The 12,100-nt window shown below is 42.1% G+C and overlaps 1 protein-coding gene across 6 annotated transcripts in view; it reads left to right on the top strand.

Moving 5' to 3' along the window:
• Nucleotides 1–12,100, top strand: part of LOC129706858 (rho GTPase-activating protein 17-like) — an 82,066-nt gene that overhangs the window by 31,403 nt on the left and 38,563 nt on the right. For all 6 annotated transcript variants that reach the window (XM_055651431.1, XM_055651429.1, XM_055651434.1 and 3 more), the window contains exons 2-4: nucleotides 2,265–2,304; nucleotides 6,109–6,213; nucleotides 9,426–9,502. In XM_055651431.1, the coding sequence (XP_055507406.1) occupies nucleotides 2,265–2,304; nucleotides 6,109–6,213; nucleotides 9,426–9,502 (222 nt within the window). The remainder of the gene's footprint in view (nucleotides 1–2,264; nucleotides 2,305–6,108; nucleotides 6,214–9,425; nucleotides 9,503–12,100) is intronic.

Raw genomic sequence — 12,100 nt, 5'->3', positions numbered from 1 at the left:
CTCTTGGGTATCAAGACATGAATTACGTTCAACAGGATACCCAGTCTCTAACCTTCTCTCGCAGCCAAGAGTTATGAGGTTGGTCCAGTTGAGTTATTTGACAATGGTGTCCACCAGGGTATTGATGATGGGAATCCTAAACATTGCCAGTCGATTCAAGGTCATAAATTACATAAAAGAAAGTTGTTTACAACAATTTATTTCGAAGTTAATTTTTGGAAATAAGATCAAAACTGAAACCCATGCTCCTTATGGTGTCACTAAAGCTCTGGACTATAGCAAGGCCTCTTCTTGTATCCATTTCTTCATCATCCTTTTAATCTTCTATTAAAATAAGGGAGTTGAAATAAATAGAAAGAATAATTAATATTAAAACAATTCAGCTAAACACTGGAATTATGAGCAGAGTAATTATTAATACTGAATGCAGTGTGCCACAAATGCAAATACAACCTGACTAATTTAAATCTGTTGTTGCTACATTAATTTGGCAAATCGTTAAGCAGAGCATTTCCTGTGAACTTGTTTCAAGTTGCATGGGCCCAGTATTAACAAATAACTGGCCTCTGAGGAATGATTAAAATACAGATGCTGGATGTAGACTCAACAACCACAGGATTTCCTTTTGTAATATTTTGCCGGTCTCATCAATTTCTTCCTTCAATTGTGCGGTAATTTGGCTGATCTTCCAAAGAATGGCTGAGTTGGGGACATTCAATCCTTTATCTTGTTTTTGAACATTGCCTCAGGATGAAGCAAAATAGCTGAGCATGGAACAAAGATGGGTGGAATGAGCCACACACTGACACGGATCTTTATGTCTAAAATATCAGCATGTCTAAAATAATGTGAAGCATTGAAGCAGTGTGTAAGTCATTGGTACTCGGTTTTAATCTTAGTTCCTATGTTTGGGAGTATCTTATAACAAGGCTGATTTAAGATGATGTTCAGCAGTGGGCTTGCTCCAATCCCAGTTGGATGTCAGAAATAATCTGACTAACTGAACATGTATTTGTATTCATCTCTTCCTAAACTCTTTCCTCTGTTTCATCATGCTAATTTCCAGCAGAGAATGTGGAGCTCGCAAGGATTCAGGCCATAAATCTGCAGTCACTGCCGTTTCCCTTCCTTTCCCTATTCTACCACATTGAATTTTCTGTAGGGCACCCCCTTACTCTTGTATCTTTCTCGTGCTTCCTTAAAATTCTATAAGCTGGATATTTTCCAGGTAGACCATACTGGAATTTACATTGGGAAACGAGCCTGGCCAGGTGACTGGCGTTATGGTGTAAGAGCATTTTTGATCACAACGCCATAAGTTTTAAGATTGGTTTGAACAGGGAAACATCTAGATGTTGGGGGAATGTATTAAATTGGGGCAAAGCAGATGACATGTGGAAGTCATTTACAGGCCCGTTGATCAAAGTGCCGGATCAGCATGCTGTGGGTAATCAAAGAGGCTGTAAACCCTGAAAGACCCTTAACAGCATTGATGTGCAGAGGGATCTTGGAATCCTAGCACACGGCTCATTGAACTTGGCACCACAAGTAGATAGGGTAGTTTAAAAGACATGTGGTATGCTTGCCTTTATTGATAGGGGCATTGAATATAAGAGTCAAAGTCATGATGAGCTCTCTAGGGTTTTGGTTAGGCTACATCTGGAATGTTGTGTGCAGTTCTGGTCACCCCATTGCAGGAAAGATGTGGAGGCTTTGGAGAGGATGCAGAAGAGGTTTACCAGAACAATGCCTGTATAGAAGGTTTCAGGAACAAGAAGAGATTGGATATAGTTGGATTGTTTACTCTGGAATGTTGGAGGTTGAAGGGAGACTTGATAGAAGCATATAAAATAATGAGAAGCATAGAAAGGGGAAACAGCCAGAACCTTTTCCCCAGGGTGGAAATGTCTAACAATCGAGGGCATGACTATAAGGTGAGAGGGAGAAAGTTTAATGGAGATGTGAGTGATGGGGGCCTCGGACGCACTTCCAGGGGTGGCAGTGGATACCGATGCCTTTGTGGCATTAAAGAGGCTTTTAGATAGGCACATGGACGTGCTGAGCATGTGATAGAAGTGACTGAAGTGTAGGACTAAAGTATGCGGAGTTGATGGTAATGAAAGTGTTAAACAAACACATGAATGGACTTGAAAAGAGACAGTTTGCTGCATTAATGACATGTTTTAGACTTTCCTGTAACTGGGTTTACTACTCTTCCTCCAGATTTCAGATGTGATTCTAATCATTGGTGTTTTACGTTTCAGAGCTGAGAAGACTGAGGTACTTAGCGATGACCTGCTGCAGGTAATCTTTTGATTTTGTTGTTGGTAGCAAGCAATATATCATTGAAGTGAATGCACTAATTGTGAGCAATGTGTACATTTTCCTGTATTCATTAAAATACAGCATCCTATTAGAGGACATTAAATTCAATCACTTTATTTTGCGTAAAACAAAGTAAAAGGTAATGAAGGTTATGAGATTTTTTATTTAAGAAAGGCCATCAAAAATCATATGCACCAGGACCAGACCAATTAAGTTCTTATTTGCTGCATCTTGAGAAACACATCAGTGCAACAACAAATAAATATACAATAAATATTGCAATAAATTATCAATAATAGCGGTAACTAAATCATAGTACTGCAGACCAAAGTACATAGTGCAACCTATACAACGCCCACAATAGATAGTTTCCAAGGTCAGGTTTATGGTTAGGGTTATGCAGTAAGATTCAAGCCTGATAGTTGATAGTGTTCAAGTTCAAGTGAGTTTATTGTCATGTGTCCCTGGTAGGACAATGAAATTCTTGCTTTGCTTCAGCATACAGAACATAGTAGGCATTTACTACAAAACAGATCAATGTGTCCATATAAATATAATATAAATATATACACACATGAATAAATAAAATGATAAGATGCAAATAACAGATAATTGGTTATTAATAATCAAAGTTTTGTCCGAGCCAGGTTTAATAGCCTGATGGCTGTGGGGAAGTAGCTATTCCTGAACCTGGTTGTTGCAGTCTTCAGGATCTTGTACCTTCTACCTGAAGGTAGCAGGGAGATGAGTGTGTGGCCAGGATGGTGTGGGTCTTTGATGATACTGCCAGCCTTTTTGAGGCAGCGATAGGAGGAAGTTGTTCTTGTATCTGGAGGTCCCTATTCTCCAGCTCATGTAACCTTATTTCCAACTTTAGCAGCAACATGAGAGCGTGGCCAGGGTTGTGTGGATCTTTTATATTAGCTGCTTTCATGAGGTTGCATTTCCTGTAGATCCCCTTGATGTTGGGATTGGAGAGTGCAATAACGGACACCACTCCCTTCCATTTACAGTAAACCCTCATTATAACGGACCATAGCGGAGGGAGTGATGTCCATTATTGCTGATGACTGCAGATTATGGTAAATAGACAAAGACTGAAAGTGCTGGAGTAGTGCAGTGGGTTAGAATCTCTGGAGAACATGGATAGGCGACATCGGAACCCTTCCTCAGACTGATTCAGTCGGCTGAGTTACTCTGCGCTTTGTATCATTTCAGTTTAAAACTAAACTTGATATCTGTGGGGCTCCCTCCCCTCTCTGTCGGTGACTATGGGGGAGAAGGAGTAGGCAACGGGGGGGGAGGCTAACTGGTCAGGGTGACCGGAGAAACAGGTGGCCGTGATCGTGCACGGAGCGGATATAGTCACTGCCGACAGCAAGAAGTAGCAGCTGGTGAGTGTGGTGCTCCCACCTTGTGAGTCGAGAGTAGGGTCGGAAGCCGGGTCTTCAAATGGCTGGGGAGATGGTGGGAGCCAGGGATGAGTCGGCAGGTCATTACATTCTTGATAAATCATTTGCACGTCCTACGATACCACCCATCCTAGTGTCATCTGCAAACACATGAATCATGTCTGCTGTCAGACTCCTGAACCAGTCATCTTTTCCACAACCCATTCTCGGATATGCTGCCACAAACTTACTCTTTACTCTCCTCATTCAGTTATTCCATTATTGTACTTTAGTTTTTCTATTGCACTACTTCAGATTGCAGTACAATCTTTTCACCATACTGCTGTTTGTATTTATTGTTCTTATTGTTATATCTATCATTATTACATGTAGTGTTTACTCTGAATTTCATTGCACCCTGGGTGTATGTGATAATAAACTAATCTGAAATTCTCACTCTCACAATGTGAGTGAGAACAAAATTAAGAAGCATGCCTTGAAATTTAGATGCTTACAACATTTGCTGGATACAAATGGAAAGGTGGATGAGGAAATGGACAAGGAGGAAGCCCGTGAAAATATTAGACTTAGGGGGGGGAAAAAGTGAGACATTATGCTGATGGCTTACTGGCATGTCTTGGATAAAATCTCACTGTTTACAAGAAAGGAAATAGTTACCATTTATAAAGTGCCTTTCACAGTATAAGATGTCATACAACATTTGACAAACAATGAAGTGTTTTAGAAGTGTTGGCACTGTTGTAATCTCAAAGATAACAGCCTGTTTGCAAACAGTTTATTGCATGGTGTTGATAAAAGATAATACTGGGGTGACTTCGAGAGAGTTAGAGTTAGCTCTTAGGGCTAAGGAAATCAAAGGATATGGGGAAAAAGCCAGACGGGGTACTGGTTTTGGATGGTCAGCCATGATCATATTTAATGCGGTGCTGGCTTGAAGGGCCTACTCCTGCACCTATTTTCTACGTTTCTATGTTAGTTCCCTGCTCTAGAAATAGTGCCAACGTGTCACTCAATAGAACTTAATGCCATTTCTGAAAGGCAGCATTTCAGATTGTTTAGTTTACGGTGCCCCGCAAGGATGCGTTCTCAGCCCCTTACTATACTCCTTATACATTCATCGCTGTGCAGCCAAATACCAATCCAACTTAATTTACAAGTTAGACACAAAATGCTGGAGTAACTCATTGGGACAGGCAGCATCTCTGGAGAGAAAGAATGGGTGATGTTTTTGCTCGAGACCCTTCTTCAGACTCAATTTACAAGTTCACAGACGAGACCACTGTAGTGGGCCCGATATCAAATAATGACAAGATGGAGTACAGAAAGGAGATTGAGAACCTTGTAACCTAGTTTCAAGACATTCTCTCCCTCAATGTCAGCAAGACAAAGGAGATTGTGATTGACTTCAGGAAGCGAAGCAGTACACATACATTTGAAATCGCCGAAGTATCACCAGCAATTTATCCTGGACCAACCACATCAAAATTATGGCCAAGAAAGTGCACCAAGGAAGTTCAGCATGTCACCAATTTCTATTATCACGATGCATCACAGCCTGGTTTAGCAACAGCTCCATCCAAGAGAACAAGAAATTGTGGAACGTTGTGGACGTAGCCCAGATCGTCACGCAAACCAAACTCCCTTCCATTAACTCCATCTACACTTCACACTGCCTTGACAAGGCCACCAGCATAATCGAGGGCCAGTCTCAATCCGGTGTACTCCCTCTTCTCCATTCTCCCATCAGGCAAGAGGTACGACCACCACACGTCTTTGTGATGTGGGAGGAATCTGAAGCACCTGGAGGAAACCAGTGCAGTCAAAGGTAGAACATGCAAACTCTACACAGATGTGCAAACTCTACACGGAATCCTAATGGGGGGGGGCGAAAACTGGAAGAGAGGTGAGGGTAGGACAAAACCTGGCAACTGATATGTGGTACAGGTGAGGTGGTTGGAGATTGTGTGGCAGAATGTTCACGGTGTTTCTTTGCTGTGTTATCCCAGATTAACTAATAAAGCCTTGGAAGTGGTCGGAATCCATCACCAACAAACTATTGGTGCTTATTTATGTTTTTCAAATTGCAAGGCATGCTATTGAAATATATTGAAATATATTAAGACAAACTTTGTCTATTTTATTTTAAAAACCAAAGTGCTCTTGATGTTTCATTTGCAAGTGATGGTCAGTTGATGCTACCAAACTGATTACTTTCCTAATTTCTTGTTTATATTTATTCCTGTAATAACTATCATGAATTTATAGATTGAGGAAACAAAACATATATAACAAAGCATTGATATCTGTACTTTATGATCAGAAAATGGAGAGTAATACCTAATGTGATGTGTCCTCCATGTTTCTGACATAGATTGAGAAGCGGATGGATACAATCAGAATTATTTCTCATACTATTCATAAAAGACTGGCTGCGTGTTTGCAAGTTCAACAGGGCACCGACGTGGACAAACGATGTGTAAGTAATACTGTTGTACATGCATGACAGGGTGGGCAATGAGATGTTCCTGCTGGTATTTTAACTCAATTCATTTTTAAATGATTTCTCTTGAAGATGTAAATGTGAGCTTGTTTTCTAAAGTATCATTTACAGGGATTGTAGACAATGTATATTGTTATTCTGACATTAAACTAAAGAAAATTACATCTCATCCAGAACTGCCAGCACCTTAAAGCCTCAGCCTTACATACCTGCTTTTATTCTCGAAATGAATGCTGATCCATGCCATATAAAATGCCTTCTCTTTTAGTTTTATGCTGTCTTTGACATTCCTTGTCAGCCACAGTTGCCTCATTCTCCCCTTAGTATGTCTCTTCCTCTTTGGGATGAAAAGATCCTGTGTCTTTCGAATTACGCTCAGAAACCCCTGCCATTGCTTCACCGTTATTCTTGTTAGGGTCCCTTTACTATCAACTTTAGCCATTTCTTCGTTCATGCCTTTGTAGTTACCTTTACTTAACAGTGCTACCAATACATCTGATTTCAGCTTCTCCCTGTCAAACTGCAGGTTAAATTCTATGTTATGATCACTGCCTCCTAGGGATTCCTTCACCTTAAGCTCCCTAATCAAATCTGTTTCATTACACAAAAGCAAATCCAGAATTGCCTTTTCCCTAGTGGGCTTGACCACGATCTGTTCTAAGAGGCCATCTCGTAAGCATTTCTACTAATTCCTTTTCTTGTATCAAGTACCAATCTAATTTTTCCAGTGTACCTGTGCATTGAAATCCCCCATGACCACTCATTTGTCATTCTTACATGCCTTTCCTATCTTCTGATGTAATTTGTACCCTACATCCTGGCTACTATTCGGAGGCCTGAATATACTCCCATCAGAGTCTTTTTACCGTTGTAATTTCTTAATACTACCCTCAAGGATTCTACATCTGTAAACCATGGAGAGGTAGCCGATTGGCAAGAAAATTGGTTTCAATGAAGGAAGCAGAGTGTGATGGTGGCAGGTTGTTTTTCAGACTGAAGGGCTGTGACTAGTTCATTGCTGTTGATGGTTTATATCAACGATTTGGATGAGAACATACAAGGCATGATTAGTAAGTTTGGAGATGACACTAAAGTGGGTGGTATTGTAGATAGCGAAGATGGATATCAAATGTTAAAGCAGAATTTTGATTGGTTGGGCAAGTTGGCTTGAGGACCTCCACAGTAAATGGCAGGGCTCTGGGGAGTGTTGTAGAGCAGTGGGATCAAGGAGTCCAGGTACATAGTTCCTTGTAAGTGGTGTCACAGGTAGATAAGATGGTCATGAAGGTCATCAGTCAGGGTATTGAGTTTAAAAGTTAGGATGTTACATTAACCTGCACAAGATATTGTGTTCAGTTTTGGTCACCCTGCTGTAGGAAAGATATTAAGATGTTGTTAAGCTTAAACAGTGCAGAGAAGATTTACGAGGATGTTGCCAGGACTTGAGGCCATGTAGTACGGACTGCCCGTATTTTGTACGGAAATGCGATTAGAATACAGATGTACGATTTTGTATTGTTAAATACGCAGTTCAGTCTGAAGAAGGGTCTCGACCAGAAACGTCACCCATTCCTTCTCTCCAGAGTCGCTGCCTGTCCCGCTCCAGGTTTAAACAGAGCGCTGACAGTTTAACCCGTGGGAATTTAAACGAAGAGCTGTCGGCTGCAGTGCTATGGGTTCTAAAAATAGCGCTACCAGTTGGAGCGCTGTGGGCTTTACACATAGCGCTATGGGTCACAGACTGTTCAGGAAAATTCTCGTACGACAATGAGCCTTCTGAATTCTCTTTCTCAGTGGTAGTTGCGCCTTTGATTAATTTTCAGGCAGTGGTAGAATCCTGGATAAGCCTAGTGGTGAAAGGGTACCAGTGGGATTGCAGTTACATTGGGATTGGCCTTGATTTTACAGAACAGTGGGTGGGCTCAAGGGGGAGAGAGGGAGGGATGGAGAGAGGGAGAGGTGGAGAGAGGGAGAGGATGGAGAGGGGAGAGGGAGAAGGAGGGAGGGAATAAGCAAGGGAGGGAGAAAAATAGGGAGGAAGAGGGAGGGAAAGGGGGAGAAAGGGGGAGAGGGGGAGGGGAGAGAAGAGAGGGAGGGAGGGAGGGGAGGGAAGGAGAGGGGGGGAGAGAGGGAAGGAGAGGAGAGGGGGAGAGGGGATGGAGAGGGGAGAGGGGAGAGGGGAGGAGGGGGAGAGGGGAAGGGGGGGGAGAGGGAGAGGGAGGCTTCCAAAATGGCTTCTACATCATCATCTGGTGCTAAATGCAGGAAGCAGCCATTCAAACAGCAGTATACAAAGATGGCAATGAATGCACTGTCAGGTAAGGTGCGTAGAAGACGTCAATTGGTAACAAAGTTGTGCATTCTTGTACTCTTACATGGGGATGACTGCACATAAAAAACAACATTTTTTTTAGCAAAATGGCACCATGTTAAAATACTGACTTCCTCAGCAAAATACTGATTTTCAGGTACTAGAATACTGAAATGTTCTGACAAAACTTGGCAGCTCTGCCATGAGCTAATGGGAAAGGTTAGGCAAGCTAGGACTGCTCTTTTGAATGTAGGATGATGAGAAGTGATCTTATAGAGGTGACAAGATTATGAAGAGAATAGTTAGGGTAGTTGCAGAGTCTTTTACCCAGAGCTGGGTAATTCAGAACCAGAGGACATGGGTTTAAGGTGAGGGGGGGAAGTTTTAATGGGAATTTGAGGGGAAACTTTTTCATGCAGAAGATGGTCGGTATATAGAATGAGCTGGTGTGCGAGATAGTTGAAGCAGAGCACTACAATAACATTTAAAATACATTTGGACAGTACATGGATAGGAAAGGTTCAGAGGCCAAACACAGGGGTAACTAGGTCTGCATGGGCAAACTGGGCCGACAGCCCTATTTCCGTGCTCTATGTCTCTATCTTCTGATTCTATGTCGTTTCTTGCAAAAGTTCGGAGTTCATTCCTTACCAACAACAGAGCCCCATTTGCCTACCTACCCATCTATTCGATAGGACGTGTATCCAGCAACAGAATGAAATGGGTTTGTAAGGGAATGTTTTTGACGAGAATTGGGTGAGATGAGATTGCTTGAGCTTTAGGTAATGGGAGTTAAGATAACCTCTTCTGTCAAACTCAGTGGTGTAGTTGTGAATTGATTTTCCTTAAAGATTTAATTTTTTTAAAATATTTTCAGAAAAAGTTGCCACTTATGGCTCTATCCCAAAGCATGCAAGAAGGACTCGGCTACTTGGGCGATGACTCTCTCATTATGTAAGTACTTTTTGCGTAATTATACTACCTTAGAATCAGGTTCTTTTGACACAACAAGCTAAAATTCTTGACTTCAAATAATAGAGGGTAATCCACAAAACAATAAAATATGAAATGAAGCGCGTTACTGATAAAACACCATGTGACAAATTATATTTAAAGCACAGCTACATATTTATTAAAGATGTAATTGGAAAGGAGTGAGAGGATCAGACAAAGTCAGCATGGATTTATGAAGTGGAAATCGTGCTTGATTAATCTTTTGAAGATGTAACAAATAGAATAGATAAGGGAGAGCCAGTGGATTGGTGTATTTGCACTTTCAAAAAATCCTTTGATAAGGTACCACACAGGAGATTAGTGTGCAAGATTGGAGCTCATGGTATTGGGGGTAGGTTATTGACATGGATAGAGAACAGGTTGGCAGACAGGAAGCAAAGAGTAGGAATTACCGGGTCCTTTTCAGAATGGCAGGCAGTGACAAGTGGGGTGCCGCAAGGTTCAGTGCTGGGACCTCAGTTATTTACAATTTATATTAACGATTTAGACGAGGGAATTAAATGTAACATCTTCAATTTTGCGGATGACACAAAGCTGGGTGGCAGTGTGAACTGTGAGAAGGATGTAGGGTGACTTGGATAGGTTGGGTGAGTGGGCAGATGCATGGCAGATGCAGGATAATGTGGATAAATATGATGCTATCCACTTTGATGGCAAGAACAGGAAGGCAGATTATTATCTGAATGGTGGACACAAAATGCTGGAGTAACTCAGCGGGTGGTATTCCTCTACAGTCTGAGGAAGGGTCTCGACTTGAAATGTCACCCATTCCTTCTCTCCAGAGATGCTGCATGACCCGCTGAGTTACTCCAGCATTTTGTGTCCACCATTCAGATAATAATCTGCCTTCCTGTTCTTGCCACCAAAGTGGATAGCATCATATTTATCCACATTATCCTGCATCTGCCCACACCCAACCTATCCAAGTTCTTTCCGACACACATTATCTGAATTAAATTAGGAAAAGGGGAGGTGCAACGAGACCTCGGTGTCCTTGTCCTTGTACATCAGTCACTGAAAGTAAGCATGCAGGTACAGCTGGCAGTGACGAAAGCTAATGGCATGTTGGCCTTCATTGCGAGAGGATTTGCGTTTAGGAGCAAGGAAGTCCTACTGTAGTTGTACAGGGCCCTGATGAGACCGCACCTGGCGTATTGTGTGCAGTTTTGGTCTCCTAATTTGAGGAAGGACATTTTTGCTATTGAGGGAGTGCAGCGTAGGTTCACCAGGGGGTCACAGTTTAAGAATAAGGGGTAGGCCATTTAGGACCGAGATGAGGAAAAGCTTTTTCACCCAGAGAGTTATGAATCTGTGGAATTCTCTGCCAATGAAGGCAGTGGAGGCCAATTCACTGGCCGTTTTCAAGCAAGAGTTAGATTTAGCTAACGGAATCAAGGGATATGGGGAAAAGCAGGAACAGGTACTGATGATGAGCCATGATCATATTGAATGGTGGTGCAGTCTTGAAGGGCCGAGTGACCTACTCCTGCACCTATTTTCTATGTTTCTAATAATGTTCTTTGATAAGGATCTGCATGCAGGCTCTCTGGAAGGTTAGATTGGTGGGATCCAGGCAGAGCTTACGGAGTGAATAGAGAATCTGCTTCATGGAAGGAAGCAGTGATAGTGGAAGATTGTTTTTTGGACTGGAGGCCTGTGACTATTGGAATGCCTCATAGATCAGTGCTGGGCCCTTTGCTGTTTGTGGTTTATATGGATGAAAATGCACAAGGCATGATTAGCAAGTTTGCAGATGACAATAAAGCTGGTGGTATCATGGATAGTGAAGAAGGTTAGTTGGGTGGGTGGGCTGAGGAATGATGAATGGAGTTTAATACAGATAGGTGTGACCCACTGAGTTACTCCAGAATTTTGTGTCTTCCTAGGTGCGAGGTATTACATTTTTGTGAAGTCAAAACAGGGCAGGACCTTCACAATGAATGGCAGGGCTCTGGTGAGTGTTATAGAGTGGAGGGATCTACGAGTGGAGGTACATAGTTCATTGAAAGTGGCATCACAGGTAGATAGGGTGGGTAAGAAGGCTATCGGCACATTGGCCATCATCAGTTGGAGAATTGAGTACAGAAGTGGGGAGGTTATGTTACAATTATATTCAGTAAGACATTGGTGAAGCCACATTTGGAGTATTGTCTTTAGTTTTGGTATAGGAAAGATGTTGATAAGCTGAAGACTTATGACAATGTGGCCAGGCTTGAGCTCTCGGCCGAGGTTGAGCAGGCTAGACTTTATTCCTTGGAGCATAGCAGGATAAGGGGTGATTTTATAGAGGTGTATAAGATCATGAGGGGATTAGATAGAGTAAATGCACTGAGACTTGTACCCAGAGTAGGGGAATCACGAGCCAGAGGACATAGGTTTAAGGTGAGGGGGGAAAGATTTAATAGGAACATGAGTGGCAACTTGTTTACACAAAGGGTGGAGGGTGTATGGAACATGCTGCCAGAGGAAATAGTTGAGCAGGTATGTATTTTGCATCCAAGATTTCATATATTGGAATCGATTCAGCCATGCCTTTCA

Source organism: Leucoraja erinacea, chromosome 20 (genome assembly GCF_028641065.1).
Source record: "Leucoraja erinacea ecotype New England chromosome 20, Leri_hhj_1, whole genome shotgun sequence".
Taxonomy (NCBI): domain Eukaryota; kingdom Metazoa; phylum Chordata; class Chondrichthyes; order Rajiformes; family Rajidae; genus Leucoraja; species Leucoraja erinaceus.
Note: the sequence above shows the minus strand (reverse complement) of the source record. Positions and strands in the feature narration are given on the sequence as shown.